General features: G+C 41.1%; 4 protein-coding genes across 6 annotated transcripts; all 4 read right to left on the minus strand.

Annotated features, from left to right (window-relative positions):
- Positions 1–431: 431 nt before the first annotated feature.
- dynll2b (dynein, light chain, LC8-type 2b) lies at positions 432–2,276 on the minus strand. Its single transcript, XM_034140572.1, has 3 exons — positions 2,162–2,276; positions 1,331–1,475; positions 432–1,227 (listed from the first exon to the last, which is right to left on the minus strand). The coding sequence occupies exons 2-3, from the start codon at positions 1,460–1,462 to the stop codon at positions 1,090–1,092; spliced, it is 270 nt and encodes an 89-aa protein (XP_033996463.1). The 5' UTR covers positions 1,463–1,475; positions 2,162–2,276; the 3' UTR covers positions 432–1,089.
- A 1,013-nt stretch (positions 2,277–3,289) lies between these two features.
- LOC117490394 (serine/arginine-rich splicing factor 1-like) lies at positions 3,290–8,234 on the minus strand. 3 transcript variants are annotated; one of them, XR_004556677.1, is made up of 5 exons: positions 7,778–8,234; positions 5,563–5,801; positions 5,303–5,475; positions 4,233–4,878; positions 3,290–3,883 (listed from the first exon to the last, which is right to left on the minus strand). XR_004556677.1 is itself a non-coding variant. In XM_034140128.1 (4 exons), exons 1-4 carry the CDS (start codon positions 7,969–7,971, stop codon positions 4,681–4,683), a joined length of 804 nt encoding a protein of 267 aa, XP_033996019.1. In that variant the 5' UTR covers positions 7,972–8,234; the 3' UTR covers positions 3,290–4,680. The 3 variants fall into 3 exon arrangements, 1 of the variants encoding a protein (XP_033996019.1); XR_004556676.1 differs by having other exon boundaries at positions 3,290–3,387; positions 3,491–4,878; XM_034140128.1 differs by having other exon boundaries at positions 3,290–4,878.
- Positions 8,235–9,182: 948 nt separating this feature from the next.
- Positions 9,183–13,771, minus strand: pigs (phosphatidylinositol glycan anchor biosynthesis, class S). Its single transcript, XM_034140269.1, has 12 exons — positions 13,661–13,771; positions 12,774–12,913; positions 12,541–12,652; positions 12,369–12,458; positions 12,172–12,263; positions 11,563–11,803; positions 11,318–11,460; positions 11,119–11,233; positions 10,869–11,014; positions 10,416–10,516; positions 10,121–10,331; positions 9,183–9,733 (listed from the first exon to the last, which is right to left on the minus strand). The coding sequence occupies exons 1-12, from the start codon at positions 13,677–13,679 to the stop codon at positions 9,455–9,457; spliced, it is 1,689 nt and encodes a 562-aa protein (XP_033996160.1). The 5' UTR covers positions 13,680–13,771; the 3' UTR covers positions 9,183–9,454.
- Positions 13,772–15,510: 1,739 nt separating this feature from the next.
- On the minus strand, positions 15,511–16,190 carry sdhaf4 (succinate dehydrogenase complex assembly factor 4). The gene has a single exon (XM_034140270.1). The coding sequence runs from the start codon at positions 16,146–16,148 to the stop codon at positions 15,705–15,707; it is 444 nt and encodes a 147-aa protein (XP_033996161.1). The 5' UTR covers positions 16,149–16,190; the 3' UTR covers positions 15,511–15,704.
- Between the last annotated feature and the right edge of the window lie 204 nt (positions 16,191–16,394).

The following is a 16,394-nucleotide window of genomic DNA, read 5'->3' on the forward strand; positions in this document are numbered from 1 at the left end:
GTGCTGCTCACAGGACAGTGATACATTATAGTATTTAAAGGCACAACACTAAATAACTTTTTTCTTTGACCAATACTGGAAACTCGCAGTAGCATTAGTCAGAGCTGTTTAGTAAATAAACAACTACAGAAACAATATATGCAATAAGCATGATTTATTCTTCTTTCATTGCAGTTAAGGTAGTTTAAGCTATCATATTCACTGCAGATATCAGATAAATGTAAGAGTCAAGAGTACACACTTTAAAATGTATACATCAAGGCATCTGTAAACTGTTCAACAGGAATTTGTAAGTCCCAATGTTAAGTTAAAGAAAATCTGCATTGTTTGTACTGCCGAGACAAAAGTGAGTCATGGTTCACAATATTGTGATCAGGTTCGACCTTAGTTAATGCAAGTGAGGCAAATTCAAGGCACGCATAGACAGAATACACATTTTGAACCAATTTACTGTTTCAAAGTTGCTTTGTGCTCAACTTGTTGAACATATCACAATACCAGACTGCACACTAAATTACATTCCAGAGATATACAGCACTAACATTGTAAAGATTCACAACTGAAGTGGAAAGAGGAATGTTCAAGCATGTACAAAACCTTAAATCTCTTGGCATGTAGTTTTCTTTATTATTAGTAAGCAACAGTCTTGGAATTTATATTCAACCTCAGCCAATACTGAAAATTAAAGTAATTTCAACAAAAACTCTGTTGCTCTTTTTAATTCCATGAAAAATAAGTTATTTTACAACATATCCATACGAAACAATGTACAAAAAATCTGCGCATCAATGCACAGCAAAAATAATAAGCGGAAATTATGAGTCATGATTCAGTCAGATGTGAAAATGCTGACCGAGTGCTGGAATGGAAAGTAGTTTTAAATTGGCATTTTCTATGAACGACACTTCACCAGTCCAGGCATGACTTAAGCGCCATCCACCTATGGTGGTAGTGTTGTAGGTGGCAAACTATAACAGACTGAAGTAAGCAGGAAACCAGGAGGTAGGCATGTCTGTGAATGTACAGCATTGCACAGAACTAGTAAGGGCTGAATTAAAAAGTAGTTTTCGAAGGGGGCATGTTTGAATTTCAGCCTGACTTGAACAGTAGTATAGCCACTTGGCCCAGGTAGAAGTAAATGAAATGCTTGGTCTCGTGCGTCACGTAGCTGCCAAAGTTCCTCCCAACAATGCAATGCCATGTGGGGTTGTACTTCTTGTCAAACTCCTGCAGGGGGGACAATGACAATTAGTATATCAAAGATGAAAGGCCATTCCCAACCAGTTTCAATAAATGTTTGTATTACTCATTTGATATTGATCCAAGTTACCTTTTTGACATAAGCAGCAATATCCTTCTCAATGTTGTACTTTTCCATAGCCTGCATGGCACAGTCCACTGCATCCTGCTGCATTTCATCAGGCATGTCCGCATTCTTTATCACTGCCTTTTTGTCAGACATTTTGGCTTTTTGGCTGCAAAAGAGGAAAAAAAAATTAAGTTGAGACATTTTTCACATACTTTCACTCGTTCAAGTGCAAACAGTGAGCCTTGTTGTTTCCTATACATCAGAGCTAACACTCACTAGCTATAAAATCCCATTTACATTGGATAATTGCCAGTCTCATCTTAACTCTTAATTTTACAAACCAATAAACTGGATAGGTAGATAACTGGAGGAAGAATCTTGATCCCCAAACTCAAGAGTTGTTCTGGATCATTCTTAGAGCCGTTATAGACACTTCAGAAAATTGAGTTTGTGGGACACACCAGGGTTTCTGCTTGCACATATCAGAGAGCAATAAAAACAGTAGATGCTGACATGATATTCATACATATCTGCACCTGGACTGTACAGCTGAAAGCATTACAACTTTGATTACATTCCGTTTGAGAATCAACCTTTCAAAACACTACTACCTGCTTCAAATATAAAAAAATATCCATCTATAAAACAACTCAAATTGTAAGATTTGCAAACAACAATTCAAAGAAGGTGGTAGGAGCTTTCAGATACAGGTTCTCAGGACAAACCAAGAGGAGGCTCAGGCGAGATTAGCATGCTATCAAGAGAAAGCTCAGTCCTCTCCCCTCTGAGGGCACAGGTTTTAATAACAATACACACAGCGAAGCGTCCTCTTACACATGCAGCTATTCTTACCGTCTCTCGGCGAAGGTAAATTGTTTGTTGTACGTTTAGGGTAGCTGCACTGTTTTTCGTTCATTTATGCAAAGAAAGCATGCGTATCTGCCCCGCCCTTCAGGACGCATCTGCTTTCTGATTGGTTGCAGGAAAGCCTCCACCCTGGTCACGGCGTTTTTCACTTGCGGACAGTGCCCGCATTTTGTTTCCACCCAGAATGCATTGTGTTCAACCCTTCAACCCCCATCCCCTGGGGAAAGGGATTGATCCAATCAGGTTCATCGATATCGTTCTGCATAATTTGGATACCTTGCATTAAACCGGCATTTATCTCTTAGGCCCAAAAAGGGAGGTTATTGTTAATGTATTAATCCCGGGCCAGTTAAAAATAGACCCTAAAGCATATACTACAAAAATAACATTAAACAAATGTATTACACATGGTGGCACTGTGCCTCTCATTAATTCATTTTATTTAGTTGTTAAATGAGAATCCATTCCCAAATGCCAAATAAAGACCTAAACATTTAGGTAATTCACCTAGCTTTAAAAATCAAAAGAGAACATTTAGTAGTTGTTATAAAATACATGGAATTTCCACTTTCTGCACGATGATGACATTATGAACATCAATTTCTGCTTTCCTGGAGCCGAGCCAACGCGGCCCTAACCCTAACCCACTTCAAGCAAACATAACCCTACTCCAGTCTTTTGGATAGATATAAAGACAAGTCCAATTGCATGTTATGTTTTTACTGGTTTGGTTTAAGCACACAATGTATTGCTAAAATTCTTCACAAAGTAACATTTTTATTGTACTTAAGGTAAATCGTTTCCAAGGACTTCTGCATGTCAATGTTAAGGAAACAGTGCACTTGTGTTTGCTTAAGTTACCGATTGCGTTTCATATTCTGTATATAATATATTTATAAATACATGACCAATGAAGGCTAATCGGGGGGGTTCAAGACTACACATATTTTATTGTGTTGTGCTAATTAATAAAGATGGACAGAAAAGGCACTCTAAAACAATTTCCAGTCATCAGGTTTTCATGGAACTGGAATTAAAATAGAGCAGTGGGCAAATGTTCATTCAGTATTTTGTATAGATGTACTGGGAAAGAACAACACACAAACACTTGTCTTCCGTTATTGAAAGTTTTATTAAAAGAGAATAAAGCTTTAGGATACTGGAGATTTATACTTCAGAAATTCAGAAATCATCTGCAGCATAACACTGACCTAAGAAAAAGATACAAACCACATTAAGGTCACATTCCCTTGTCGCGTCCCAGTCCTCCCTCTTCCCTCCCTCCTCCGCTGTTAATGGTAGCCCTCTATTTACCACTCTCCTTAAGCGTGCGGTTCCATCCTGCACCTCCCAGCCCTCCTCCTGGTTTTGAGCTGTGCTCTGCTCTTCTTTAAAATAATTTTTGAAAAACAAAAATCTGAAAAATGAATCACTCGTCACAGTGGCGCCAGTAATTGTGTCTCCGAGGTCCCAGCCAAAATGGAAAAAAAATATTTGTTTTATTTAAAAGCCAATTTGGTTTGAATTTTTCCCTATTTCCAGTTTGATGGGGTTATGTGGACAGGGCCGGGGGTCAGGATCCTCTCCCGGTAAAATGCTCCCATGCTCCTGATCCATGTATCCATCCTGAAGCCTAATCCTAATCCTGATCTGATCCTGAATCCTGATCCGGCTCCGGAATGGGGGGGCAATGAGCCCAGTCCAAACCTTCAGAATACCAGCAGAACCAAAGAGAAGGAGGTAAGTTAGAATCACACCTTCAGAAAATGCCAAGACAAAATGTCAATAAATGCATCTACCAGGGAATTTACTTTGAGAAAAACAGGGAACACCCCTCTATTATCAGTCCCAAAAACACTAATATTTACTTTGGAGGCTATGAGTCAGGCAAAAGCAAAAAGCAAAACACAAGCGTTGGGTCTCCAAATACAAAGTGGTATACAGAACGTGTTACAACTGAAAACATTCAACAACGGCACTATTGTCAAGTGTGTGTAAAAAAACTGAACAGCCTTATAATGCAGATTTCACAGTTGACAAGGCACAGCCATCATACCATTGGTGCCATATTTGACTCCTCCTCCTCCTGTTAATCCTAAAATGAACTGTTTCCTCTGTTCCCATCCTATCCTGTTCCTCTGAACTCTACAGAGAGACACACAATAGGGTCAAAGGACAGTAGTATATGCTTAAAAGAAGTAAAAATATTTCCAAAGGAAACACAACAAAGTGTAAGAGGACAAGTAGAAGACATATCACAGAAACAGGTGAGAGATGGTTAGCAGAAAAAATGAAAGGGGGGACAGAAAGAACGACAGAGTGAAACAGCCGTGTACAAAAATTAAAACTAAAAAAAGAAAACTGCAACAAAAATTGGGGGGGATAGGGAACACACGAGAAGACAGTGTATGAGATGATCCGTGAGGAGTATACGAGATTTGTTTTGTGACTTGAAGATTTCCTCCTGCGGCTCTGGGCACACCATTACTTCAGTTAGGGTGGACCTAGGTGCGGGAGCGGGAACGACGAGGGGAGTGGCGAGGGGAATGACGAGGGGAGTAACGGGGCGATCCTCTGCTGCGACGGGACCCGCTCTTGCTTCGGCTACGACTGCGGCTACGAGAGCGGCTACGAGAGCGAGAACGACCATAGCTGGGGCTGCGTGGACCGTCCACCTTCACACGGATGTAGGCAGTCTCTCCCTAAACACACACACATAAATAAGCATACTTTAGCATGTGGAAGTTGATACATGAGACTCCGGTAAATGAGATAGGGGGGAAAAACCTGCAGTCATAATACATTCTTTACATATTAATGAAGTTGCAGAAGTAACACATGAACCAGTGCCTTGATGCATACATTTTGGAAGTTAATCAGCTACACCAATACCCAAATCAGACATCATCTTCAAGACTAACTTGAGTAACTTGTGTAGTTCACCATTTTCTTAGCAAAATATATCGATGTATGTTTGGCCAAACTTGAATCTGAAAAATAAGCCAACAATTTGATGTCCCGGTCCATACTTACGGTACTTTTTTTTTTTTACTGAAAAAATAAAAACAATTATAAAATGTAGTCCCGGGACATTTGTACATTTTATTACCGATAACCTTGACATACCTCATGAGAACGAAACTTGGTGTTATCCAAATGACGGACAGCGTAGCTCATGTCTTCTTTGCGCACAAACTCCACTACCCCGGTGCCATCACGGTACACATCAGCATAACATACATCACCTGCCTCCCGCATGTGATCCTTCAGGTCCTGCCAGCTTCCACTGGTAGGAAGACCTGAAAAGGAAATATGGTTTTAGGTATAGGCAAATACACTTAAGTTAAGAGATACACAACCTGCAGAGTGAGGATAACATCACATACCTGACACAAGAACCCTGTACTCCGAGCGTCGGGAAGGAGGACCATGGTTTCGTCTCTGGCCTCCCATAGGTCCACCATCACCTCCACCTCCTCCTCCTCCACCACCACCACCACCACCACGACCGCCGCCACCTCCTCCTCCTCCTCCCCCTCCCCGTCCACTTCTAGGAAACTCAACACGCAGGCGGTAGCCATCGTAGTCATATCCATCACGTCCGTACACAGCATCCTCAGAATCCCTTTGAAATCCAACAGTTACCAATCATCAAACATTTAAATCAGCTTAATAGACGCACAACGTCACCACTAAAGTTAAAAACTGGCCTATACGGATGAAATGCGGAAGAAAAATGTTTCTTAATGAACTTTGTACATGTCCTGAGAAAGGAAATCTAAATTGAAAATGTAATGTAAATGCGTTTAACGGATTTCAGTTCAAATGGTTTCAATCCTTTGTTCTATAAATCATTGGATAATAGTGATAATTTCCCCTTAGGGTTTCCTAGAGCCAAAAGGTACTAAAAGGACATCACAAGTCTTGTTTGTCATGTTAAATATACTATAATGTGATAGAAGTAAATCAGCTAATGCCTTCAGCCTGGAACAAAAGTGATATACTTAGACTAAATACTTGATTAATTATTCAGATGATAAGGTAATCCTCCATAGTTGGAGCTAAAATTATATTATCAGTGTACAAGTGGCTTTAGGAGGTGGTTTATCAGGTTTTAGTTAGCACAGCAAACATCTTTGGAAAAAAGGTTCCGGTGCAAATAACCCAAACTGCACTTAGGCTAGATGTACATAGAGAGGCGAAGTCCCTCCCCTTCCGATGGGACTCATGGGACCTTATTTCGGAAAAAGTTTGTATTTAAGTCAATGGACAGAGAAAGATTATCTTTCGATCCCGTTTGAATTGTGCCACGAATTACAGATGTTTGTCAATCTTAAATAATAATTTCCATGTCAAAAAAGTCAGTTTGTCGTAAAACTGTTGAAATATAAGACTATGAAAAATACGCAACTAGAAAGACTACAAATCCCAGCTCTTACGGAACCGACTAACTCCCCTTTTGTGTATGTACAGCTCTCAACATGCAGACCTGTAGTGATTTTCACCTCGTTTAATACTTTTCGCCTCATTCTGAAAGAAAGAAGTGAAATGTGCCAACGTGACGGCCGTCTTGGTGTGTGGTGCGAGACGGGAGATGTAGTTCATTGAGCAGTTTCACACAAAAAATGTGTTACTTCACAGTTTTACGACACATTTATATTTTTTGACTTGTAAAAGTATCTTTTAAATTGACAAACATCATATGTGTAATTCGTGGCACAATTCAAACGGGATCGAAAGATAATCTTTCTCTCTCCATTGACTTCAATGCATAACTTTTCCGAAATAAGGTCCCATGGAGCTCAACCGGAAGGGGAGGGACTTCGCCTCTATTGTGGAACCTTTACACAACTACATGCAGGCTGATTGCAGAAAACACCATTTCCATTCACCTTAAAGTTTAAAATGCAGGCTCATGAAACACTATACAATTCACCACAATAAAATTCCTGTACCTATACCTGGAAATATATTTTTATTTGTTGTATTATTTGTTACCTTAGCGACCCGACTTCGAATAGGCGGTAGAAGATGGATGGATTATTTTCTTGAAAGATTATGGGAGTGGGAGGGCCAAGCCTGGCTACATTTGCATCTTATTTCATTACATTACATGTTACTTGTTAGACGCTTTTATCCAAAGCGACTTACATACTCAATACTGTGGGCAATCCCCACAGGATCAATTTGGGGTGAAGTGTCTTGCCCAGGGACACAACGACATGCTGACTGCAGTGGGGTTTGAACCTGTGCTCCCCTGATTCGAACACCAACGCACTAGTCCACTGCAACACCTTCGTAACATTTTATCCCCGGTTACACCTAACATTATATCTAAAACTAAATGCAGTCTAAATACAGCTCTCGATGAGGGCAGACTTAATATTAAAAACTCCTTCCGCTATAATGGAATATACCCCGTTAAGTCAATAAATAGCCCTACAAAAATACTCTTTCTAAATGTACAGAGTAGTTTTATTTCAGGCTATTCCTTGTGTATTTATGACTATGTAGGCCCACGAGCTTAGAAAACACGTTTGGATGCAAGCTAATTGAATGGAGGACATTGCGTAAAAGACGTGGCGGGAGAATGAAGCTCACCTCGCGTCCTCAAACTGCACGAAGGCAAACGGCGGTCCTCCTCTCCGGTTTTTCAGATCGATATCACGAATGGCTCCATATTTGTAAAACAAGTCTTCGACGTCCTTTGACCGTATGTCGGGGGGGAGATTCCCAACGTATATCCGACAGTCGTTGCTCCCTGCAGGTCCTCTAACGATTCCTCCGCCAGACATGTTAGCACAAAGCTAGCTAACAATAACAGTTAGCTAAGGAAGTTAGCAAGAAGGCTAAACGGGACCCCGTGAGCCGAACAAACGATAAAATCACGCTTTAGGGGTAAGCTTGGTAAAATATACTGCCGGTAAATTGCTCGTAAACGAACAAACCTAACGTTACAGCTGAGTTCTGCAGTGTGAATGTGAACAAAATCAAACTAACATGAGCTAAAAGTTGTAAGCCGCGTCTCAACCCTCCTCCAACAAAGCCCTCTTCTTCAGTGGTGAGACGGATCACACTTTAAATGTAGGTATATCGCCGCCTGGCGCCCTGGAGGGTCACATGCTGTTTACAAGTCCTTCAAAATAAAAAACGAAATTAACAAAACAATCTAATCTTAATGTCCATTCAGGAGCTTTTATTACGCAGAATATTTAATAAGTCCCACAGGTACGATTGAACAGTTTGAGGAGCTATTGTTTTCTTCAGTTTATCAAACTACTTCAGAGTTTGGTTCCAAGCAGGCATTAGTGAAACTGGGTTGAAAACTGAATGTAAAAACACTTTTTGTTAGACACTTAGGATAAAACTATTTTATTTTATATATTATGTGCATGCCCTCTATCCAATAGTGTTTGTTTTTTTAGGTCCCTATCCTCACTTTTGCTGTAATGTACATTTTCCCTTCCCCTGTGAGACGAATAAAGGTGTTCTGATTTAATGGTTTCAGCCATATCAATGCATTGTAATGTAATGGTTACACTGCCTCAACTTTTCACAATGTGTGATGTTTAATACTGTGCTCATTCAACTACTATATCCATTCTATTTACAAATTGAATGTAGTAGGGGATTACAATTCACTACAATATAATACAAAAATGAATTGATATGATCAAAAACAGCTACCAAATGGATGCATTGAGGATGCAAATTAAGCCACATTCACGATTGGCCAGAGATCCAGGTATAGTAAACATGCCCGGAAACTGGCCATGTAAAAAGAAAACAGTCAGGGATTTAGTTTATGTAGCAAGAAAAAACGTTCTAAAATCACCTAAGTACAAGTAACACAACTCAGGTGATATAAACAGTGAATTGCTTTGTACACTCCAGAAAAAGAAAAAAAAATATGAATTGAACAATGCTCAACTTATGTAGTAATGATATAAATTCAGATAATTCAGATATTTCAGTTTTTGAGCTAACAAAAGAGCAACAACATGAGTTACAACTTAAATCTTTATTTGTTAATAACTTAGAATAAACAGTGGAATTCAAATATAAAAAACATTTTCAACAATTCAAGCTTCCCAGTATACAGTGTCACACAAACATGGCAGCCAATCATTAATATTACATACTGGTTTTGTACATTCCACACCCCAATTCTGTAAAGAGTCTTTCTTCATGCAAACCTTTGTACCTAAATGTGATGTCCCTCGACAAAATGATCATTCTTAACATGTTTTTTCTTCACATGTTCATCACAAGTGTTTCTCAGTCCTTCTTGGCTTGTCTCTCTTTGCGTCTCTGTCTAGCATCAGAGATTATTTTGAGCAGTGACAGCAGGATTGGCACACACATGGGCAGGAAGAGAGGTATGTAGATAGCAAACTTCTGGTCGTCAGGAAAGTAGAGGAGGTGGAGCAGCGACGGATCAAAGAATGCCCGCTCTGATGCCAAGATGGCCTCTTTACTGTACTGCAGAGCAAAGCCCAGGTTCCCGGCCTCCAGCTCAGCCACAGCCAGCTGCAGAGACGTGACGGCACTCGACACCTGAGGAACGGCAACAACAATCAAGAGGTTGGATACAACTCATGCAATAATAGTAAAAAAGAAAGGTATAATTAACAAGCTCTTTTTGAGTCTTGATACAAAATTAGAGATACAAGAATAAGTGAAATTAATAGAAACACACAATCATAAAACACTAAATTAAAGCCAGATTTAATAGATGTTTTTTTTGGGTTAGTTTAAAATTATTTATAATTTCAGCTCCTCTGGAGGTACAGTGATTCAGAGGTCTGGAACCAGGCTGGTCAAACACTATTTTAGGGCTCATACTGTCCGTCCAAGAATTGGGCCCAGCATGTCCAGATAGGTAAACCTACATATGTAGCCACAAAAAGGCAGCATAAAAATCTACTGATTGGTGCAGTTTACCTGTTCAGCAATGTTGTCATTGATAACAATGTTGCCTATCTGGTCCAGGAGCTGTGCCAGTGAGGTGATGGTGGTGGCTGCTGTCGCCACATTTTCCACACTCCGACTCCACATGAGGCGGTCCAGCTCCCAATCAGCTAGACCTGTGCTGCTGCACGGAGCCACCAGGAAGCCAGGCGGAGCGGTAGACGACTGCACACCCAGCAACAGTCTAACAGGACAAGATGGTATTCAGGAAAGTTACCTTGTGTCTACAGGAAAAGCATCATCTGTCATTTTGTAGCCGTCAAATTACCTCAGCTGTGCAAGGAAGACTCCCATGACTTTGGCCATGTCGATGTTGATGTCAACAGGGAACACAGCCTCTGGTCCGTAGACACTATTAACATTATAAACCTATGAAAACATAGATGAGAGGTTTTGTTTAATCAGTAAGATAAGATAAGATAGGACTTTATTTATCAAGAAGGAAATTGTTGTGCCGGAGTCGCAAAAATACAATACAACCAGCAGCATAATAATACAACTGTACACTAACAGTGCAGTAAAAAGAGCAATTAAATATCTACAGGAAACATAGATGGTCACATAATTAATGTAAATATTAACAGTATTTAGTGGTGCAAAAAACGTAGTGGCAGATCCATAATTGCACGTTATTATTGCCCATCAAACTAATTATATAAGCTATAACCATTCACAGGATTAATACTACTGTCACGTAGTTTTGCCCCTTAGATTACCTTACCATAATTCCACCCCAACGTGGAGAGTGAAACGCGTTAGAAGGCACTTTCTGTTTCTGGCAGTCTTGAATGTAAAGGGGGGAATGCTGGGCATCCGGGGCGTACAGAAGAAAATTCAACACCGGGTTTGAAGATGCAGCATTTGAGCCTTATTATAAAAAAAATAAAAAAACCTGTTATATATTGTATTAATACACCACATTTCTTTTTTTGGCAAACATTTGGAAAACTTAGTGTGTGTGTTTCATTTACCCAGTCTAGCCTCCACAGGGTTGATGACATGAGCCAGGCTGTCAGAGTTGAGTGTGTAGGCGTTGCGGCTGCTGTCAAATCGTGGGTTGACACCGAGCATGGCATAGTATAATGTCTGTAAAAGACAAATATGTTTATGAACATACAGTAGCTGAGCAGTGTGTCATTGTGCACATTCACACACTTGCCCAAAAAGTACCTGAGAGTCAATGCTAAAATTGGCCACAGGGGCCAGTTTTGTGAGCAGAGGTTGGATGTAGGTCTGCACGGCCCCCTCTATGTCCCAGTGTAGCCGGTGTGACTTTGGGTCTGGGTTCAACAGACTGAAGGTTATCTCATAACCTAAAGATGAAATGGAGACCAGTGTTTAGGTAATTGAGTTATAAACTGACTGGAAAAATACATAGTTGGTTCACTTTATGGCTGTGCTTAAACAACACCAACCTGGGCTGGATTTAAAGGCCCTCATGCTGTCAGCGATGCTCTCTTTGTTGCCAGGGCTGAGACGGACTCTGCCGCTGAGGGCCGCGGTGATGTCCGTGTGGCTAAAAGACATCACCTTCAGCACCTGCCTTATCCGTGGCTCCAGGTGAGCCAGCAATTGCTCTATCGTCCTTCCCACTCTCATCTGGGCACCGTTACGCAGCAGGGCTGTCCGTCTCTGACCAATATACACGTCCACATCCTGAGAGGCATGGGGGTACAGATCATGTGGGTATTTTAGTTTATATTCTACTAATCCAGAGGGACAAAAAGGATTCATAAATATGTGAAAAGCTGTACAGTAGGTACTGTATTTAGGAGTTAGACTCTAAGCAGCAATGGCTAGATGATAGATAAAAAAAGGCTACTTGACTACACAGTGATTCATTACCTCAGAAAAGCTTATTTCACCTTTTATCAAAGCATAAAACTACACACAGAGTTTAATTAAACACACACACAGATAAAAACTAAGGGAATTAAGAATAGGAAAGGGCCAAACAGTCCTCTTTAAAACCAAACACATGAAGAAAAAGAAAGAGAAGTAAATGTAAAAGATGCGAGTTAAACCTCAGGCAGCAGTGAAGATGATTCTGGGATCACGTACACAACCAAAGAGCCACACAGGCTCTCACTGAGGGTGTGCAGAGAAAGATCTGCGTCTAAAGAAGAAGAACAAATGAGACAGAGAGAAATTACAACCTGTGCTATCACACTGAGATACCAACTATCTGTCAGCTAGATTTGAAAGGCAGGCAGCTTCTCACCTGCAGCAGAGGACTGGTTCAGTGCATCCTCCTCCATGATATTAGCTGTGCGGTACTTTGTCTCATACCTGTACCGCAAAGCTGTGTCCTCTGTAAACAGAAGACAATAAGTGCTTTAGAGTCTTCTTATTTTTAACCACAAGATCACAGCCAGCATTGATGAATAACACACCATCCACTGTGTGTTCTTCATCCTGTGTCTTTGTCAGCGGGACCTTCTTCTGCTGCTCAGGCGTCACCGTTCCACGTGCAAACACAACCTCCACATCAGCACTCAACTGTAGCTATAATAAACAAAGAAACACAGACAAAGATTGTAAAAAGGTACTCATGTATTACACATGCAAGATAATATGGCTAACAAGACGGAAGACATGTAGTTAATAGCAAGAAGCGTAATCAAACCTGCAGATTGGCCAACTCATTTATCTGACTGACAGGCAACCAGGCGCGGTAAGTTTCAGTTGTTCTCCACCACAGAGGGGCTCCCACGATGATGACCACCGCTGCTATGGACAGAGAGGCCAGCTGGCCACGTCTACGCTCTGAAAGAAATACATGAACATTAAGCCAAATAACCTTTACGGTATTACTGTTTATATAAAGACATACATGCAGATATTTGTAAACTGTCAGAGAGTTTATGTTGTTTATACTGTGGATGTATCCTTGTATTATCTCTGGTTGTGTACAGTGAGAGCCACTGTGGGCAATATTGCAAATCAATTCAAAATAATGTTTCATGGCAATGATGGATTTTCACATATTTTTTGCATCAATGTGACACATATCTTGATTTGTCTATAGATTAACCAAGGATACAGATTCCTGTCATATTTTACACATTTCCAGTCTATAAAAAGGAGTTTTTTGTATTGTGTCCCTCTCATGAATAATAAGAAGTAAACATGTACATTGTAAGAGAGAACATGAAGGGGGCAACACAGTTAATGGTTTCAAGACCTGGTTAGTTTTAAATAGGAAACAATAGGAAATATATTAAGGGGAAACTTAAGACTCGAATATTGTAAATCATTCGGACCTAACACGTTAATAATGAATTAAGACATATATTAGGAAGGGCAGCATTGCTTCAGCTACTGGTGCGTCTAGCTAAGCTAGCTGTTAGCTTTAGAGGGGCTTTACATGGAGAAAACAGTCTGTACAAGGGTCCCTTTAACTGCTAAATACGTGTTAAATATACCCTAACAAACTGCTGTAAGGTTATGTTAATGCTGCCTTTGAGTATGAAATAAATAACCCAAACAGCATTCAGGTTTTGAGCTACTCACCCACTTCCGTGGTAGCCATGTCTGTCTATGAAGTGAGAAGGGTGCGTTTGTTATCAGGAAGCACCCAGTCAAACGTCATGTGACCAACATTGAGAACTAGACGGGCGGTTATGTGTTAGTCGTGAACCAGATACCCGTCTACAATTTCCTTAAATGTAACCAAATATTGGAATATACAGCTATTTGTATGTCTTCCCCAGACGCCGATAAGGTAGTAGGATTGTTTAAGACGCAAGAGGTTAAGAGGTTCAGTTACCGTCGGCGCCACCGGTGAAGATATTAAACACACAACACAGTGTGAGAAGTTGACAACAGCGCCTCTTGCGGGGTTAGTGCTAGATCGCATGCTAGATCGGAAGTGACGTAATCGTGGATGAGAAGTCGGCCACTTTTGCAGCAACTGACTGCACATCTGGTAGTAAAAGTAGAGTAAAGGGGGGGGGCAGGAGCTCCAACAAGCCGTTTAGGACAGAGAGTGAATACACATACTATACAGAGATGCTGTATGAGAAACCAATGTGATTTTGGAAAATTGCACAATATAAATCTATTCTAGTAGACCTCAATGGAATTATGATCAGTAGAAATGGCCATGACATGGGACCTTTAACCTCACTCAACACTTACAACTGTTTAACTGTTTAAACTTCTATAGAACTAAAATAAAGATCATTAGTCGAACATTTCTTCAAAAGAACTGAGATAAAAGAACAGAGTAACAGAACATATAAAGTATGTGAAGATGAACCTTTATTAATGAAACTCTGATTAATACACCGTACCAGTACAAACACACACATAGGCATGCAGATATGCACAAACACATGCATTTTTAGAGGTGCCAGTTGCAAGTGAGCAGTTCAGTGCCTTCCTCAGAGCCCAGGACGTGAACAAGTCCCTACAGACTTTAGAGTAGTTACTGTCACTACTGTATTGAGATGAAACCAATCTGTAAATCAAATGTTACTCTACTACATGTAACTAGTTACTCCCCATGTGTGTCTTCTGCAAACACTGCCTGAAACTCATCCAGAGGGAGATGGAACAATACAGAGAGGTAACAATAAGCCTCATCAACTGAAGTTACCTTTCTTTTCTTCAGAGTAATGTACCATTTAGGAACTGGATTCCCATGAGGCAGCAGATGTGTTTACTTGTCTACCCAGAGCTTCTTATTATACATCCATGACCTAGAGTGATCAGAGCCGAAGTCCCTCCCTTTCCGGTGGACCTCGGAAAAATTATGTATTGAAGTCAGTCTATGATTGAAGTCAATGGCGAGAGAATAATTATATTTCGATCCCGTTTGAATTGTGCCACGAATTACACATATGATGTTTGTCAATTTAAAAGATAATTTTACAAGTTAAATTTGCCGTAAAACTGTGAAGTAACACTTTTTTTTGTGTGAAACCGCTCAATGAACTACATCTCTGGTCTTGCACAACACACGTCACCAACACCAAGATGGCCGTCACTACTGTCTTGCCAAAAAACCAAGGTGGTGCAGTGCAAGTGAAATGTTTTGTAATGCACGAGTCAACACGTTCCATGCTCACTTGAGAAATCTGATGTACAAATTCATCTGTCGATTGAAAGTTTCTCATAACTCTGTCATTATGCTGCTTTCAAATCCGTGTCTCAGTGCTGTACGATACCAGTCACCTCTGTGGAAACATTGGTATAACTGTCTTTTTTTATTTATATTTGAGTGGTGTAGCCTATGTATTTTTTTTTTAAATGGACCAAGAGTCTCTTTAAATAAAGCTGATGATGTAGATTCGGTGATCTTAACATTCAGCCTAGAGAATGAACATAGCCTCTCTCTTTCGCAGCAACACATATTCAACTCATTTTCAGGATATTTATTTGCTTTTAGCTGACTCAGGACACACACACACATGATGCCTGCTGAAGGTTGTTCCCTCGATATGCTCACAAAGTCAGTTTTTCTTCGATCTTCTCACCTTCTCATCTGAAACTCAAACATAGCGCCACATCTGCATAACGAAGGGTGTAACATGTCTCATTTATAAGTACTGAACTAGAAGTCATAACAACGGCCCTTTCTCTCCCAGTCTCCGTAACGTGTGGGCTCCGGACCTCGAGGGCCCCCCTTCTCCTTGGTGACAGGGTTCACATCATCAGGGAACTTCTGCAGAGCAGCCCTGCTCTCCTCCTCGGGGCTGTCCAGGCGTCCCTGCGGGGTTTTAGCTTTCTTCAGCGGCTGCTTGTCCTTCACCGATCCGCTGGCTGCACGGGAACATCCTGTGAGAACACACACAGGAGTCCTTGCTGGAGCGCAGAGCCGCAAGACAGACAGCATGTCGGCGGACGGGGACTCTCTTCTGCTGGGACACAACGGTGATGTTCGGAGGAGAACACGATCTAGCACTAACCCCTCTTGCGTATGGTGGCTCAAAGGTTTCCCGAAACGTCTTCTTCTTCTCTCTTTTAATGGCGGATCGCAAACAGCTTTTAGTTGCATACCGCCACCTACTGTACATGAGTGTGTATCATCATGTCATTCCATCACTCAACTCATGGACGTATCCAGGGCCGCCCCTCCCTAGAGGCAGATCCGGGCAGATCACGCAGACTGCGTCGGGCCTCACCTCGCGTCATCTCGCGGAGGGAGCCTCAACTGAGCCGCAAATGCGGCGCACCTATGCGCTTATGTGGAACAATTCGGCGCGGCACAGTTTCGCCGCTGCAAGGCTCCACTAGCACCCCG

The sequence above is a fragment of the Trematomus bernacchii genome, unplaced genomic scaffold (genome assembly GCF_902827165.1).
Source record: "Trematomus bernacchii unplaced genomic scaffold, fTreBer1.1, whole genome shotgun sequence".
Taxonomy (NCBI): domain Eukaryota; kingdom Metazoa; phylum Chordata; class Actinopteri; order Perciformes; family Nototheniidae; genus Trematomus; species Trematomus bernacchii.